This window comes from Sinocyclocheilus rhinocerous, unplaced genomic scaffold (genome assembly GCF_001515625.1).
Source record: "Sinocyclocheilus rhinocerous isolate Xijiao unplaced genomic scaffold, SAMN03320098_v1.1 scaffold752, whole genome shotgun sequence".
Taxonomy (NCBI): domain Eukaryota; kingdom Metazoa; phylum Chordata; class Actinopteri; order Cypriniformes; family Cyprinidae; genus Sinocyclocheilus; species Sinocyclocheilus rhinocerous.
Window position 1 is genome coordinate 636682 of NW_015639777.1, and position 19136 is coordinate 655817.

A 19136-nucleotide genomic window follows, 5' to 3' on the forward strand; every position below is an offset into this window, starting at 1 on the left:
TACCCCTTCGCTGCACCGCCGTCGAGGGTGGTGAGGGAGGAGGAGCCCGCCGGCCGGTTTCTGGCAGTAAAAAGTGCCGTCCACGACCTGGTGAGCTCGTCATGCACCTCCGGGAAGAAAGGCACCAGGGTGGGGCGCTGAGAACCAGCGCGAGCCACCCCGAGAAACGGCATCCTTATAAGGACGATCCGTCGTCTTTATAAAGACGCAGAACTCACAACTTTCAAATTAGTTTTTTGTCTACTCAAAGTTTTTTGGAAAGATGTTTCATCAGATTAACAATTGACATGTTGGTAAATAACAGTACTATCCATCAAACACACTGTACTTCTATCACTCACAGCCTTGTTTTCATTCCTGACGGTGGCGCTACCCTGGCTAAGGTCTATTGCGAAGACTTGGTGAAGCACAGCGGAGAGTGCCGTACAGAATTCCATATTTTAAATGTGAAAGCACTTTCACCTTTGGCCTCATTCTTCTGCTGGCTCAGTTTGAACCTCATTCCAGTCGGTTCCTCACCCCATTCGAAATCCAAGTACTCTGGTTAATGATAGTTTAGAGCTTGACCCTTCAAAAAGGTTCAGCTGTATCAAAGGCCAGAGGTTAACTGTTTAATCCTTGGAGGAAATTTTGAAAGAATTTATGGAAAAAGTAAAGTCATATCCTACCTAGCCCCAGTATGTGGCTCACAGATATTTCAGTACTTGTTGGGACAAAGAAGTTTGTTGTATCTTAAAATGATTGAATTGCTATGCTATTATTTTTCTGCTAACATGATATTTGACAAGTTGGAAAATGAAATATACGACCCTTTAAACCAATTTGATTGATGTGGTGCCTGACCAAGACAAGCCAGTCTTTTGAAATGTTTTATATCTTTGTCCCACATCACCATCTGTTCATGAAAGAACAACCAAATAATCCCATTGCCTGGGCTTTTGACCATTGCTCATTCTTAATTCATAACATTTGTTTAAGGAATAGTTCATTTAAATTAAATTAAAATTCTGTCATCATTTACTCTTTCATGTCGTTCCAATCTTACAATGGCTTTCATTTATATTATATTTTGAAAAGTATAAAAAGATAGAAAGTTTATCCACAATCTGTGGAGCATGCTAAGGGGACATAGTGATGGGAAAAAAAACATGACATGGGAGGGAAAATTATATTAAAATAATTTTGCGTTTGCTCACAAAACTTTTGTGTTCTCCCGACAAAATTTACGTTATTGCGAGTGAACACAATACTGGTGATGGAAATAATATGAGGTACAGTATGAGAATTTAATTTCAATGCTTTTGCAAGTCAAAGCAGAGTTTCTTGGGGACATGCAATAGTTTTTTACGAGAATACAAAAGTTTTGGGAGCTAACGCAAAGTTTCTTGGGGGAATGCAAAACTTTTGCCAGCGAACACAAAAGCATTTAAATCTAATTTTTCCTCCAATCTCATGTTTGTTTCCATCACCATTTCCCCTTAAGGTGCTCCACAGGTTGGAGAGTGGATAAACTTTCAATTTGTTTACTGAAATTACTGTGCGATTTTTTAAAAGTCCTTTAGGATTGTACTTGTCAGACTGTATGACAGTCAAGAGACATTAAAAACGGGTGCACGCAAGAAAACTTGTCCGGAGTTTTACCTTATCAACCCATACACGTTCAGCAACCGCGAGCTGCATTGCACGTGGCTGTAATGTTGGCTATCATTAAAAGTATATGAAGAATTTAAGAAGAATAGTGTAAGCAGCACTACACACTGACAAGGAAACAGCAGCGCAACCGGTGTTTATCATAGCAAAAACAGCGTATCATATGAATTCCGTGAGCAGAGGACGAGAGCGCCGGAGTTTATGTGGTTAGAAGAAATGTCTAGCATTAATTTTGATCATGGCTTGTCTTGAAAAACAAAGACAGTTTGACGTTCGTCGTAGGAGAAGTCACACTGCAGGACTGTGCGCCAAATCTTCTGACACTACCAGAATTTCGTTGGAAGTAAAATTTGATCGCAACAGCCATTAATCGGCTGTCGGTGAACATGTCAAACTAACGATCAAAGACTACAGATTTTAGCCTAGGATTATAGGAATCTTTTAGGATTTTCAAAATTGGTCTCAGACGACCAAATAATGGCAAATATCGCACAGTGTGTGGGGCTTTACCTGTAGTTTTCAAATAATCCTGAAGGACTTGATTAGCTGGATCAGGTGCATTTAATTAGGGTTGGAGCTAAACTCTGCTGGACCGAGGCTCCGTACAAATCAAATAATTGTTTAGCCCACACATACTGTACACAGACTACATCAAATATGGTGACACAAACCTCAAACATGAACTAATGTCATAACTAATTGGTTCTCGCACATCATGTTCTGCAAAAGAAAGAAAGCCATAACGGAATGACATAAGTATCGTATTAAGTTAAACAACGTGGAATGCACATTTTGGAACACAAAAATGCAACTACACAAATTGATCTTGCGTACCTAGAATCATCTACATTCACATAATTGCATAAATCATGTTTCTGACCTAAATGATGACAGAATTGTCATTTTTGGGTAACCTGTTGCTTTAAACAAATGTGTAACCCAGCAATGACACTGTAGTTTGAGGATTGAGGAAGTGTTCTTGGTTTTAAGAACCAAAAAGAATTGCATTGCGTTTGGTGTTAATACTGAATTCACATAACTTACAGACTTTAAAGTCATGAAAATAAAGTTTGAAAAGCTTACATTTATTGGACAGTGTTCAGCAGTTTATTTACATGAAATATTTTCTTTCATGTAAACCCTGTCTTTGTCAAGGCCCAGAAATAAAATGGGATCAAAGCCAAAAGTCTGACCATGTTCAAGTTCAAATTTAAGAATGACGCTTAAGCTCGATCCTGTATAATAGACTTTGTCAAGTGAATTTTCTTTTGGAGACTTCCAAAGGACAACGGATATCCACTTTATTTTCCTACATGTAACAAGCCATGTGACAGATGAAGGATAAGCTAGTGGAAGTTGACCCAGCTTGCATCATACATATCTAGATTTCATCACACATCAATCAGAATCTCTTTGTGTGAATCCTTTAACTGTGAAATGGATCTCTGCCATGTGAGTGAATGGCCTTTAGTTCCTCTGGTTATGGAGAGGAGGAGTTAGCGTCTGGGTGGCATGAATGGGAAGAATTGGTACAGTGCTGCTTGCCCTGAAACGACTGTTAATTTAAAAGTAATGATGTCATTTTTTTTTTGTGTGCTGGGTTTTCGTCCCCAAACAGACAATGATCTGCTGTTAGGCTGAATGAGCGGCCCAAGGACACAATTAAATTCCCTGGTCCTATTGGGGAAATATTTGGCTCTTCTTTGATTTTATCTCAGTTGGATACCAAAGACTAAAGAGGCTGTCCATTCAGGACAGGATTGTTAGTGCCTACGTGTGTGGCTGAGAGCAAGATGAGGGGCCAAAAGAACGGACAGCAGGGATTCATCCACACTGATAGTGTCCGTGTGATCTGTATATAATCCCTCCGTTTCTCCGCTTGCTGGCCCAGATGAAAAAGAAAGCCTTTTGCCAAAGAAATATACCAACTGGACCTTTTACGACTGATATCTTTCCAAATGTTATACTTCAGTCATTTTCTTCTAATTACATTTCGTACCTCCGTTTTTTTTATTAGTTTTAATTTATTTATTTGTGTGTGTGTGTGTTTTTTTGTTTGTTGTTGTTGTTTTAAATCTTTCATTTAAAATAACAATTGGAGTGAAAGGCTGAATTGAAAAAAAAAATTACATTTTAGAATTTTAGTATTTGGCACACTGGAAGGAAATTTTTTGCTCAAAGAATTTCACATGGTCACTGTCACAATTTTACTTAAAAAAAAAATTGGTTTCTTTGTTTTACTTTTTTTTTTTACTCCAATCCGGATAACTTTTTGTATATTTATAAGTATTTTTATAAATCCAAGATTTCTGACAGGGTCTTTTATTTGAACTATTTCTAAAAAGCATTTAAACTTGTTAAAGCTTTAAAAATGTTTGTAAGCCATTATATTAATAAGTCATCACTTTATGTGACTTAATAATGACATTATTATTGAGATTTATTTATTTGTTTGTCCATCCTTATTTATTTTACCTTATTTATTTTTCTTTCTGTCCTCTCCTCCTTTGTGTGGGGGTGTTTTAATGATGATGAGTTGTTTTTGTAGTTCATTGAAACCTTGGTGTGGTGAAGACTACAGTCAGAGCTGTGAAGCAAGCTCAGCACTTTTTGGCCCACCAGAGACTACACTGTAACCAAAAGGCAGTGCTGGCTTATTTTAGCTCAAGGTTAATCATATGGTCGCAGTTACATTTTTGGAGTTGTGTTATCTGATAGGAGTGTCCAAGTCAAAAAAAGTCCAAGTCTTTGTCACAATAGATAGAAGACATTATTATAGTCTGTTTGACACTTGTCAGTACTACCCAAAAGTAATGGCTGATTAAAAAAGTGTTTTAACATTTTTATGGAAGCCTGTTTCTGCCACTGAATAAAAAATAAATTAAAAAAATCTCACAGTTCTGACTTTTTTCTCACAATTGCCAGATGTAAACTCACAGTTGCGATAAATAAAGTCAGAATTGCAAGATATAAACTTTAAAGTTTATATCTTTATCTAGTTATAAATTGTGAGTTATAAAGTCAGAATTGCGGGATATAAACTCGCAATTGCGAGAAATAATCTTCAGATTATTCTATTAAATCTTCAGAATTGAAGAAAAGGCGACAGTGCGCATCCACTCATTAGGTTTTACGCTGAGGAGCCAACAACGTGTCCCGGCAACAGCGAGTGACTCAAGGTTGTGGCATGGGGACATAACGTACGTAACCGAGACGTTCCCTATCTGTCGGTCACTACGAGTTATGTCGTGCCGACATTAGGGGTCTATGGAAAATGCCACAACCTGAACACCGTCACAACCCTGTGGCTCTGCAAATGTTGACAAGTCGTAGCGTGTCAAGACAAAGCTACGCTAAGGTCATAAACTTCCCAAAGTCCCAGCGCAAATTCACTGACCTTGATACCGAAGGGGACCAAATAGTGAGTACATGGCTGGTGGAGAAGGCCATGCTTCTGCCAGCCAGGACAACAAAGAGATCCCAGGACGGTATCAGGGGTGTCCTAGGAGCATTCAACCTTCTGACACCCCTCAGGAACCTAACGATCAGGTCATGCTTTCCCAGGGACCGGCCGTCCACTGCATCGTGATGTGCTGCGAAAGCACCAACATAAACTTTCAAGGTGGAGGGTGACAGCCTACGCTCCAACCTTTCTTGCAGGAAAGAAAGCACAACTCTAATCGAGCATCTCCGCGGGTCTTCTCGGTGAGAAGAACACCAATTCGTGAACAGACTCCAAATAAAGTCAGAATTGCAAGATATAAACTTTAAAGTTTATATCTTTATCTAGTTATAAATTGTGAGTTATAAAGTCAGAATTGCGGGATATAAACTCGCAATTGCGAGAAATAATCTTCAGATTATTCTATTAAATCTTCAGAATTGAAGAAAAGGCGACAGTGCGCATCCACTCATTAGGTTTTACGCTGAGGAGCCAACAACGTGTCCCGGCAACAGCGAGTGACTCAAGGTTGTGGCATGGGGACATAACGTACGTAACCGAGACGTTCCCTATCTGTCGGTCACTACGAGTTATGTCGTGCCGACATTAGGGGTCTATGGAAAATGCCACAACCTGAACACCGTCACAACCCTGTGGCTCTGCAAATGTTGACAAGTCGTAGCGTGTCAAGACAAAGCTACGCTAAGGTCATAAACTTCCCAAAGTCCCAGCGCAAATTCACTGACCTTGATACCGAAGGGGACCAAATAGTGAGTACATGGCTGGTGGAGAAGGCCATGCTTCTGCCAGCCAGGACAACAAAGAGATCCCAGGACGGTATCAGGGGTGTCCTAGGAGCATTCAACCTTCTGACACCCCTCAGGAACCTAACGATCAGGTCATGCTTTCCCAGGGACCGGCCGTCCACTGCATCGTGATGTGCTGCGAAAGCACCAACATAAACTTTCAAGGTGGAGGGTGACAGCCTACGCTCCAACCTTTCTTGCAGGAAAGAAAGCACAACTCTAATCGAGCATCTCCGCGGGTCTTCTCGGTGAGAAGAACACCAATTCGTGAACAGACTCCACTTCAAAGCATATGCCTGCCTCGTAGAGGGAGCTCTAGCCTGAGTGATAGTGTCTACCACTGCTGGTGGCAGATCACTTAGATCTTCCGCGTCCCATCCAGGAGCCACACGTGGAGGTTCCAGAGATCTGGACGCGGGTGCCATATGGTGCCCAGCCCCTGAGAAAAAAGGTCCTTCCTCATGGGGATGCGCCAGGGAGGGGCTGTCGCGAGGAGCATGAGTTCCGAAAACCAGGTCCGGGTGGGCCAGTAAGCCACAACCAACAGGACCTGATCCTCGTCCTCCCTGACCTTGCACAGTGTCTGTGCGAGAAGGCTCACTGGGGGAAATGCATACTTGCATAGAGCCCAGGACCAGCTGTGTGCCAGTACATCTGTGCCCGGGGGGCCTGGGTCAGGGAATAGTACAGCTGGCAGTGGGAGGGCTCGTGGGAAGCAAACAGGTCGACTGAGCTTCCCCGAATCGACTCCAATCAGCTGGACTGCTTGGGGATGGAGTCCCCATTCTCCAGGGAAAGTAAGCTGTCGTGAGAGTGCGTCGGCTGCACGATTGAGCTCCCCTGGTATGTGGATGGTGCGCAGCGACTTGAGCCGTGTCTGACTCCAGAGGAGGAGATGCCGGGCGAGTTGTGACATGCAACGTGATCGTAGACTGCCCTGTCAGTTGCACGTAGAAAGTGTTTCAGTGGTACCACTGCCCTGCCTCTGAAGGAACTCAGGCAGTTCAGCACTGACTGGGCACGCTCGTTAGTGAGACGCGCCGTCATACTCACCGAGTCTAACTCCATACCAAGAAAAGAGATTCTCTGCATGGGGGAGAGCTTGCTCTTCTCGGTTGACCTGAAGCCCTAACTGACTGAGGTGCCGGAGCACCAGGTCCCTGTGATCGCACAACTCTTCTCGCGACTGGGCCATGATGAGCCAGTCGTCGAGATAGTTGAGGATCCTGATGCCCACTTCCCATAGTGAGGCAAGGGCGCCCTTCGCGACTTTCGTAAAGACACGGGAGGGACAGGGAGAGCCCGAAGAGGAGGACCTTGTATTAACATGACCGACCCTCAAACGCAAACCACAGAAACGGTTTGTGTCGAGGAAGGATCGAGGCATGAAAGTACGCGTCCTTCAGGTCAATCGCTGCAAACCAATCCTGGGCTTGAACGTATTTGATAATACATTTCTGCGTCAACATCCTGAATGGGAGCTTGTAAAGGGCCCGATTCAAGACTCGCATGGGTTGGGTAGCGCAAGCCATGCTCCCAAACTCCGTACAAGTGGCACCAAAGGGACAGTCGATGTACCCGCAGTGGTGCAGTGATGGAGAGTTGTGCTGGGTGGCCCAGAAGGCATCACATTCTGAGTCATCACAGAAAAACTCCCCGTGTCCCTGGAGGGACTGGCCAGAGACGCATGGAGAGGCGTTACGTCTCTGAACCGCGATCTCTTGGCCACTGGCGATAGGGGGCGTCGTGGGTAAGAGTGAGGAAGCGGTGCGTCGTGGGTAAGAGTGAGGAAGCGGTGCGTCACTCACTGTCAACCAACGAGCCTTGCAACCCGGAGGAAAAGGAAACTGCTCTTTCTTTGAAAATGTGGTTACCGCTGGCCATCGAGCCAACGGCAGAACAGAAAGAAAAAGATTCTCCGCGCGGCCCTCCTCCGGGGGAAGGAGCGGTGCTCTCCTCGCCACCGCCTGAAGAGCAGTCTCCCACATCTTCGGTTTGCCCGTGTCAGGGCCGGCACACCGAATGAAATGCTGGGACCGCCATAAGACAGCCCAGCAGAATCACTCAGGAGCTGCACAGGACAAGCGCTGAGGGAGGAGTGTGAGGTCAGTGGGGCGTGGCCGGGTGGAGAAGCTCTCACTGTCACCCTAAAATCTCCCAGAGCACTAGCCGGCGGTCCTCTGCTTGTGGCAGAGAAACCGGGATGGGTAGTGACAGAGGGGTCGGCTCCTTTCCCTTTAAGAACGGAGAGACGCGATCGCAGTGTTGCCATGGTCATGCACTCGCAGTGCGGGTATGAACCATCCACGAACACGTCTTCAGCATGCTGAATGCCCTGACACGGAAGACAACACTCGTGGCTGATGTCAGAGGACAGGAAACAACCGCAACCAAGAGGATACGTACGAAAACGGCGTCTTGAAAAAGACGTGAATCGTCCGTGATTTGCTCTTTTAGGAAATCTGCTCTTTTAGTTGAAGCGCCCAGGGGAATCGCTGAAAGGGACACCACTGTTCGCGCCGTACCGCCAACCAAAACAGCTTCCCGACACACAGCAGGTGAATGTCTTTGTGAAGTATAACAGCTTTTCATACAACCACTCGGCTCCGAAGCAAAAATCTAATGAGTGGATGCGCGCTGTCGCCTTATATACCCTTGTGCACGGGGAGTGGCTCAGCATGCAAAATCCACTAGCCAATTTTCATTGGCGTTTTCTCTTAAACTCAGAAATGATTGGGCTCCCAAGTTAGACCCCTAATGTAGTCACGACATAACTCGTAGTGACCGACAGATAGGGAACCATCATTCCCATTCATTTATATGTCACTTCACATTTTTGAGCCAAGTGGTTTTTTAATTTACATTCCCCAAAAAATATATTAATATTAATAATATTAACATTTATTAATTTTTAATTAATATGAATATTTGTAAAGATTATTGTAGATAAATGAAAGTATTAGTCTAATAGATGTGGCAAAAATGCAGTCCAATAAAGCCACCTATTCAGTCAAGCCCCACTTTCCACAGAATCTGTCATCATCCACCTACTCTAATATCACTCCAAACTCCTATTCCTTTTTTCCCCCATGGAGCACAAAAGAAGTTCAGAATGTCATATATGTTCTTTTCCATACAACACAAAATGCTTGTTGATCAGTCAGGCCTCAAGTTTATTTGGACTTTCGCATGGTGTATTAATATATTAATGACTATATATAAAGACAGGTATTGTTTAAATTTGTTAAACCCAGTCTGACACAATAATTAGACAACAAGGAGCGTTTGATGGAACAAGGAGCATTTGACTCATGAATCAGCATAGTTACCCAGGCAGGCGGCCAGGAGTGATAAAGGGGTTAGCTAGAGTCCCATGTTCGCCTGGCCGTGTCTTTTTTTTCCAGAGCCCTCTGTTTGTTCCTGCTCTGGTTTTGTCTCAATGTCTCATTAGAGGTGAAGTCAGACCTCAGCCCTCAGCACACAACAACTTGGAGGAGGAGTGTGGTTATTAAAAAGGCACTTGTAAACCTGAGGGGAGGAGGGAGGGGGAACCTGTCATTCATTCATTCATTCATTCATTTATTTTAAATCATGTAAATATATGAGGTGGCGATGGGGGCATTTTTTAATACTTAAGTGATACTGTATGTTTTGTGTAATATATAAGTTAATACTTGTTGAAAACAATTACTTCAAAAAAGTTTCTACCATATTCTGTTTATTTTGATAAAATAATTTACTTTTTACACTGTTCACACTCTCACTAGTCTACTAGCAATGTCCAAAGTGCACATATCGTACAGTATATGCACTATGTCACAAAATAATTATTATTTTGAATTTTTTTTCTTAAAGTTTGTCTTAATATTATCTTAATATTTTCACACTTTCTGCATCATTTTGTAAAATTACAACTTGAATGGAAGTGATCCAGAATACAAAATATTCTGATCTCACACATGTATCATCATTGTTACTTTTGTTCCCTTGGTAAAGTACACTGACATTTGAAAATACTTTTTGAAGGGCAGGATTCTTTATTGTAGTGAAAATGATACCACAACTGTGTGACAGTCATGTAAATAATTTTCACACAATAAATATTGAAATAGTTCATATTTATTTGATTAATTTTTACCATTTTATAATGGATTTTAATATTTTCATATTGAAAGTGTACATCTGAGATGAGGGTAAAACAATAAAATCTATGCAGGTATTTGAAAAGTAGAAAAAAAAAGATGAATGTTTAGTAAAACTTCCTTAATATGAAAATATACTGTGAACAAATGCTGAGACATATACTGTAAGGGTAGAGTTTTATTAAGACTATTAGTTATTCTGAATATTTTTACAGATTTGAAAAACAAGACTCCAAGGACCCATAAACCCACATAGACATATTGTCTTCTCTATAGCTATGTCTACCTGCAGTATGTAAAATAGCTTTCAGGGATTCATCTGTTTCCAGGATTTTCAATCCTTGGGGCCTTGGGGAAAATTATGGCAGGGGTCCTTGGACAGATATATAAAACATATTATTTATACATACTGTACGGTTCAGAACATAAATGAAGCTGACACTTGTGTATAAACCAGTAGATTCCTTTTAAAAGTGTGAAGAAAATTACTGGACAGTAGAACTGGCACTTTATTCCCTAAAACACTTGTCGATTCAATCTTTGTGAATCAGAGACATGAGCACACTGGCAAACCGAAAAGACAAGAAGTGTGGGTCTTAGTCTGGAACTGAAAGTTAACTCCATTCCTTTCCTCTAACAGCTTTAATCACCTACTGGAAAACTAGGTGTGCTAATATCTGTTGGTTTCATTAATGCCAAGTCTGTCACAATCTGGTGTCATCACTTACCTGACTTACTGATGAATTACTTACTGATAACCTGAAGACATGAATTCTCGTAAAAAAAATTTTTTTTCCCACACTATCGGGAAAAAGGCTCCTGCGTGACAATACAGTTGTGTTATGTAACTAAATATATCTACTTTGGGATGGACTGGAACATCTCAGAGCTGATTCATTCATTTACTCATAGCAATCTGATTGCTAACTAATCTTTGTTTTTCTTAGTAAATAAGAGATTTAGCTATGATTTGGAGACTCTTCGGGGCTCTGAAAGATTCCAATGACTTCCAGATTTGCAATGGAAAAAGTTCATGCGTTGTTTTAGACCATTTTGGATAGAAACACTTGTCACAGTTGTAGCCTAGTGGTTAGCATGTGTGCTCAGACACATAAAGAAATAGTTTCCGTCATCATTTACTCACCCTCATGTCATTCTAAACCCATACTACATTTCTTTCTTCTACAAAACAAGATGTTTTGAAAGATGTCCAGGCAGTTTTTCCAATACAACAAAAGCATATTTTGTCAATCTTCACAAAGGTATCATAAAAGGAGTCCATATGACTTGTCTATATCCAAGTGTTTTAAAACCATGCAATAACTTTGAGTGACAGAGCAAAGTCACTGATTATTTATAGAACATCTTGCCCTTTGCTTTAGCTCTCAGATCTTATTTGCATTTTTGCATATTCAAATTTAGCAGGCATACAGGTGAAGCTAATTTGAAACTAGTTTGGAACGTCACCTCCATTTCCTTACTTTTTAGTAGTTTTGTCCTCACTTTACTGCTATAAGGGGCAGGGAGCTGGATGGAGGGGATAAAGTCCTCTGTGGTTTATCGTACTCATTGGACCCAGGACAAAGGGGGCTGAACCATAAAACTTTTGTCCCAAGCCTTGTGAATTTTAGTGATGGCCCTGATCAGGGGTGTAGGAAAAATCTAATTTGGTGAGACACATTATAAAACCTATCAGCTTCACTCATGAATATGAATTATATGACTGGACAGTCACACATCGGATTTACTGAAAGACAGTGATTGCTGGTAATCATTTGCATGTTGGTTTCTGCATGGTCCTGAAGTTGTTTAAAACGGTGTATTATAATGTAAAAGTAATGATTATGTGTCAAAAAGTGGGGGTGAAATGAATTACATTTATTCATTTGGCAGACACTTTTATCCAAAGCGACTTACAGTTGAGGAATTCAACAAGTGATTTACCATAAGATGGCAATAAACATGAGAAGTGCCTGCTATACAAGGTTTCAGTCATCGTTTATAATAGTAAAAGATAGGACAGGAAGGGATAAAAAAATAATAATAAGAGAATAGAAAAAGTGAAGGCATAGTTGTTGTTTTTTATGAGAAGGCAGAAAGATGCTCACGTAAGATATGAGTTTTCAGTTGATTCTTGAAGATTGTCAGGGATTCCGCTGTCTAGATGGAGTTAGGTAGGTTATTCCACCAACAGGGTGTGGTGAAAGAAAATGTCCTAGATAGTGATTTTGTGCCTCTCTGCGATGGGACCACAAGCCACCGCTCATTTACCGACCGCAGGCTTCTGGAGGGGATGTAGACTCGTAAGAGCGAGCAGAGGTAGGAGAGTGCAGAGCCTGTGGATGTTCTGTAGGCAAGCACCAATGACTTGAACTTGATGTGAGCCGCGACTGGAAGCCAGTGCAGAGAGATGTGGAGTGGTGTAACATGGGCTCTCTTGGACTCATTGAAAACAAGACGTGCTGCTGCATTTTGAATCATTTGAAGAGGTCTGATTGCACATGTTGGTAGTCCAGCCAGATGAGCATTGCAATAGTCCAGCCTAGAAATGACAAGGGCCTGGTTGAGAAGTTGTGTTGCATGCTCTGTTAGGAAGGGTCTGATCTTTCTGATGTTGTGTAGTGCGAACCTGCTTGATTGTGCTGTTTTTTCAATATGATCTTTAAAGGTCAGCTGATCATCAAGAATCACCCCAAGATTCCTGGCCAAACACGATATGATTATCGTTGAGGAGCCCAGTTGGATGGTAAACTGGTGCTGAACTGATGGGGAGGCTAGGAAGATGAGAAGCTCTGTCTTTGCTAGGTTGAGCTGCAGGTGATGTTCTTTCATCCATACCAGTCTGAAATCCGAGTAGGTACCGTTGGATCATCTGGCTGAAATGCAGCATGTCATCAGCATAGCAATGGAAGGAAAAAATATGTGCCTGAATGATGGGTCCCAGTGATGTAGTGTATATAGAGAAGAGGAGGGGCCCAAGAACTGATCCTTGAGGAACCCCAGTGACCAGTTGATGTGATTTGGATACGTCTCCTCCCCAAGACACCCTGAATGACCTACCTGTGAGGTAAGACTCAAACCAGTGGAGTGCAGTTCCGGTGATGCCTAGTGATGAGAGGGTGGACAGAAGGATTTGATGATTAACACTGTTGAATGCAGCAGATAGATCTAGCAGAATGAGAACTGAAGATTTGAACTCAGCTCTTGCACTCCGTAATGCTTCAGCAACTGACATCAGGGCAGTTTCAGTTGAATGGCCACTTTTAAATCCAGATTGGTTATTGTCCAGCTGGTTGTTCTGTGAGAGGAAGGAAGACACTTGGTTGAACACAACACGTTCAAGTGATTTTGCTATGAATGGGAGGAGAGACACGGGCCTGTAGCTTTCAACAAGTGAGGTGTCTGTAGGTTTTTTAAGCAGTGGGGTTACCCGAGCCTGCTTGAATGCGGTGGGAAAAATGCCTGCGAGAAGTGATGTGTTGATGATGTGTGTGAGTGAAGGCAGAAATGCAGGGGAAATAGCTTGTAGGAGATGTGAGGGGATTGGGTCTAGAGGGCAGTTTGTAGGGTGGCTGGAGAGGATAAGTTTAGAGACTTAGAGGAGAGAGGATGGTCAGGTGGGAGGTGGCGGAGAGGGACAAAGGAGAGTATTGAATGTTTTGAAGAGTTTGCGTGTATCTGATGTGCTGTTGATCTTGTTATGGAAGAAGGTAGTTTTGGCAGCGTGAACTGGTGAAAAATGAAGATAGCAGTGAGTCACCAAAAAGTACTAGAGGGCTGCCATCCTCAGGGAATGAGGACAGCGGCGTATCCAGTTCTTCTAGAAAGTTGCTCAGCTGACCTGGAGTGCGATAAATAAAACTACAATGTGGATTTTTACATGGAGTGTGACTGTAACAGCATGAAATTCAAAAGAAGTATTGTTAAAGTTATAAGAGCATGTGAGGTATTTCCAGCTATTGGAAATGAGGAGACCAGTACCCCCACCTCTCCCTACCTGATGGGGGGTGTGGGTAGTTGTTGAGTTGTAGAGAAGTTGTTGGAAAGAGCAGCAGGGATAGCGGTGTCTTCAGGTTTAATCCAGGTCTCAGTCAAGCCCAAGAGACTAAGAGCTGACTGAGTAGCAAAGGCTGGAATGAAGTCAGCTTTGCTGACAGCTGACTGACAATTCCAAAGGCCCATAGAAAAGAAAAGGGGTGCAATAAAAGAAGTGTGGATAGGACACAGGTTAGCATGATTGTGCCGTCTAATGTGTGTTGTGTAAGAGTGTTTCCATTGAGAGACAACAGGAATATAATGGAAGCACATGTTAAAAGGGGTGGAGAGAGGAAAGAAAGGGAAGTAGAATAAGGGAAAGATACTACTGTGCCTTGTCGGTGTCTTCTCTCGGTTGAGGCACGCAGGTAGAGTCGCAGGTCTTTACCTCATCAGTCTTCACACGAGGAGGGCTGACCACGAGGGCTGACGCTTCTGCACCAGTGAACCGACTCCACTTAAATACAGAGCTTAACCCTCTTGAGTGAATACAGCTGTCGACACCTTTCTAATTAGCACAGCAAAGCCTATAGCACGCAAATGGCTTGAAATCGAAACTCCTGCGGTACAGTTTGCCACTTAAGCACAAATTAACAGGTAGCAAAAAGTATTTTTGTAGATTTTGTAGCTAATTACAGCTAATGGCAAACAACATGCACAATCAGCATAAAGTTTTTAAATAAAATAAGCAGTAAATGAATTAATCCTCCCTACTAGCAGATATTTATTCTAAATGAAAGAAAAAGAAAACTGGTATTAAGCAAAACACGTACACGCTCGTGCTGTGTAGATTTTAGTGATAATGTTATGTCCCTGCTATACTATAAAAATGGCAAAAGGTTAAAAAAATTAATAAACAGTTCAAGATGACGATGCAAACATTTACAGACAAACTCCTATATAGAGTCCAACAGTCGCCATGCCTTAATATGGGTCAGTAGGGTAATGATGGACACACTGTACATTGCATGACATGGCTTTAGCTTATGATGCTATGAGATGGTGTGCACACATATGTGACCCAGTCTTCTCCCCTCTGACTGCCTAAATGGTGTGATGAGTGAAAGAGAGGAGAAAGAGGAGGAGAAGAGGAGGAGCAGTCAAGCCAGCTGGAGGACTGGAGAGTTTGCATACCTTTTATGTTACCACCCCTACTGACTCTTTCTTCTGGACTGATTCCAGTACTCCCTCCAGCCCTCCAGCCCTCTATCCCCAACTTCCTCTCGCTCTCTCCCTTCCTCCCCACCCCCATAACTGAAATAGTTTCCTAAAGGATTGAAAAGGATTGAGTCATCCATTCTGTCCGGTTTCCTGTGGTCACAGAAAGTTAATTTTAGCAGGGGCCGCCAAACAGATATGCGTGCAAGTGTCAAAACCGAGAGAGATGAAGCCTTGAGATGAAACTCTGGGTCCATTAAAAAGAAAAACTCAATTCACTTCCACAGAAATGGGTGGGTGTAGTCTCTTTGTGTCCGTCCTCTGTTGAATTAGCTGTCTGAAAGTTTGCGTCTGACTTCTTTCATTGTTTGCGCATGTGTTTAGGTTTGTGTGTGTGTGTGTGAATTCAGGGGTCACCAATGAAACCGCTGGGGTTTGCTTTTATTTTTTTCTCTCAGCTTTAGTGAAGGAATGTTGGCATAAAGTTTGGCTGGGGGGAAGGCAGTGAGCGGAGTCTCAAGTGCTGGCATTTGTTTCAGTTCAGCTGTAATGAGTCTTGCCCTGTCGTGAGAGAAATTTCTGGCTTCAAACTACCAACTTCAAAGCTGGGCTTTTGAAAGTAAGAAAACTTTCAACAAGTCCTCACATGAAACTTGTTCAAGACTCTGGAAAATTAAGGTTTAGACAGCCGAGAAGCTTTGTCTGTCCGGTCCTATTGCCCTCTTCACTTCAGAGGAAACAAACAAGCTGCTAAAAACAAACCTTTTCTCCTTTCGAGAGCGAAAAGAAACCGAAGATATGCAGAAGGGGGAAAAGAATAGTTAAGGCTGTACGTGCGTATGACTGTGCGTCTGTGTATATGCGTCTGTTGGTGTGTGTGTGTGTGTGTGTGTGTGTGAGGGGTGTGTGAGTGTGCGTGTGCGACTGTGTCTGTGTGGGAATGATTACATCAGCTTGAGCTAGCCCTATGATTGGTCAGGGAAGTGTGGTTTGATTCACTACCTAAAAGCCTGTGGCTGTAACCCTTTGTGAGGGGAACAGAGGCAAGTTGTCTGCCAAGCTGGAAACAGTGCCATCTGCATGCTCTGTCCTGCACCAAAGCTAGAGAGAGAGAGAAAGAGGAGGGAGATTGTGACAGGTAGGATACGCTGAGCCACTGACAGGAAGAAGCATCTGCAAAGCATCGGAACTGCTTTTTTCCTTTTTTTGGTCCTTTTTTTCTCTCTTGTGGAGTTGTGGAGATATTCGGGGAGCTGGTTCATCTCTCAGAGTGTGGAGGAGGACACAGGCTGCTGGGGAAAATGCCATCGTGTTCTCCTGACTGTTGCCTGCTCAGGCCTGGGGAGGTAAGATTTCTCCTCAGTCCCAAATGTACAGCTCCTTCTGGGTACTTCAGAATCCCTCTCCCTCTAGGCGACTAGAAGAGTCTGGGGAGTTGATATTCGTCTCTAGTGGGGAGAAAAATATAACCTGTAGAATGAAACTGAAAATCTAAAATAGAGTGTGACGGGAACGGTTACGTCCACAGTTTGAGTGAATGATGGAATTTGTAAATGTAAATGTTGTGGAAAAGCTTTAAAGGCTGGCGTAACAGATTTCTGAATATATGTGTTGTGGGCTGAAGTGTGCTGAGTGAGAGAACGTATGAAAGAGCTCAGAACGTGTAAGCGATGTTGCAAATAGGAATAGAGAATTTTCGAGAAAAGCTAGTATGTGTGTGATGAAGGGGACACTATGGCACGGGACTCGTTTAGTGTTGAGCACCAAACTATTTCAAATTGAAAAAAAATTTCCCTACTCATATTAGTAAGGATGTAGTCTAGACATGGAATTTGGATGTGAAAAGACCTAGATTTGAGCATTAATGGCTTTTCATTCTGGGTCAAAGCCTTAGAATATTTTCATATATTCTCTTTTTTGTATAAAGATATTGTAACATCACATAAAAATATGTTGTGTATCACTTTTTAATGTTTATTTTATTTCCGTTGGGGCCCTGAAAATAAAATTGTCTTGTGACGCAGTAAAATTTTCCAATGTGTAAATGTGTGTAAAAGACATATTTTTCTGTTCAATTTAATCTCAACTACATATCTAAGATCTGATTTTTTTTTTATGTATTTCAGATCATAAAAGTCTTCAGTGAGGATGGGATGGGAAAGGTGGTGGAGATCCCAGCTGACATGACAGCACGAGACCTGTGCCAGTTTCTCGTCTATAAAAACCATTGTGTGGACGATAACAGTTGGGCGCTTGTGGAGCATCATCCAGCCCTGGGACTCGGTAACTGGCTTGCTAGTTTTCTAGGCTAGAGGGGAGCGAGTGAATTTATAGAGCTGTTTTAAAGTGTCTGTGTGTGCGTCAACCACTTTAGATGCAGTAATTACAGGGTCTTTTGTGCTAGAGTTGAAATCAATGATGACCATGTAAGAGAAGAAGACAGACTTCCTTGATTCATCCTTTTATGTCCTCGGGCTGAGGGTAATTGATTAACGGTCGCCGGGGGAAATCCCGTCTTACAGAGACACATAACAGGAAGTTAGGTTAATCAAGAGTAGAACTGGTTCTGGTATTTTCAGATTCGAGCACGGGATATTCACATGTTTTGTGATTCAGGACAAGTTTAAAGGGAACCCAACACAGCACCAAAGCTGTTGATGATCCAAGATTTAACCTAGATGATTTAATTCTATTGCCAAAAAAAAAAAATCACTGCATTGTGGTTGGCACAAATCATGTTTATTTGCACCCATAGGTATATAATCCATATGTAAAGTAGTTTGAATCATATTTCCTTTTACCTTGCATAGTTCTATTCATATTTTTTTGAGAATGAGAGCATGTTGACACCTTCCTAATTTGGCTAGATTTTAGAAGATAAACAGATGAATTTGTGTCTAAATACTAAAGAGTTTGAATGGACACACAGCTTTGGGAAGTGTTTTTTTCGTATGTTAAAAGTTCATAAGTCTACTGATTTTGCCATTCTAGCTATGTAGAGTTATATAATTAATTGCATTCTATTGTTTGTAATTTAAATAGTTTTTTTTTCTATGTTTACGACCTTATCAAAACAGACCTGTAACTCACTGGTTGAGAACTACTGCTTTAGCTCCTAGCGCTTTAAACTCAAACATGGTCAGTGGGTTTTTTGACATTGACGGTTACTGTCAGAGTGCACTTGTTGTGGGCAAATCTCTAGGCTAACGCATGCTGTGCGTTAATTGGTTACCTCAAATAACCTGTGGCATGAATGTGAGGCTTGCTAGTACAACTGAAGTCAGCCTAGGGCAACGAGTCATACAGGAAGTTCAGCCACCCGATTACGTGGTCTGGACAGGATTTTGTTTGGCAAACACACCATTTTATTTTTATTTTCAACAGACATCCTGCTCCCCTTCTCTGTATCATCTTTCTTTCAATGTTCTATTTTACTTTCAGTTTCCCAGTGAGTGTAGGGATACGACAGATGATTAGGAAATTTGGGGAAACGTTGGGCAATTTTGAAACTCTATCTTGTCAAAAGCTAATTTGAAGTGGTTAACTTACAGTCGGGTTAATATATATATGTTTTAAAAGTAGGTATAGCTACATTATAAGCTTAATAAAAAGTAGCTAACTACATTTCAGATATTAAGGGATAATGTAAATATATTGTTTTACATATCTAACTACCAGAGATTATTTTTAATCAACTTTTAATCATTTAATTGTGTTTATCTGACACAAAAGCAATGAGAATCTCAGTGACATTATTAAGTTGTTTAGAAACTAAACACTAAATACAACTAATAAAAGTACAAAATCGCTTCAATTTCTATATCTGATGAAAACATGCTAAACAGCATCATAAACTAAACATATATATATATATATATATATAAATATATATATATATATATA

At 41.7% G+C, this 19136-nt stretch overlaps 1 protein-coding gene across 1 annotated transcript in view; it reads left to right on the plus strand.

The window, feature by feature from the left end:
- The window catches only part of LOC107751877 (growth factor receptor-bound protein 10-like), a 120084-nt gene that overhangs the window by 83320 nt on the left and 17628 nt on the right, over window positions 1-19136 (plus strand). The window contains exon 8 of the mRNA XM_016567644.1: window positions 17360-17516. Coding sequence (XP_016423130.1) covers window positions 17360-17516 — 157 coding nt within the window. The remainder of the gene's footprint in view (window positions 1-17359; window positions 17517-19136) is intronic.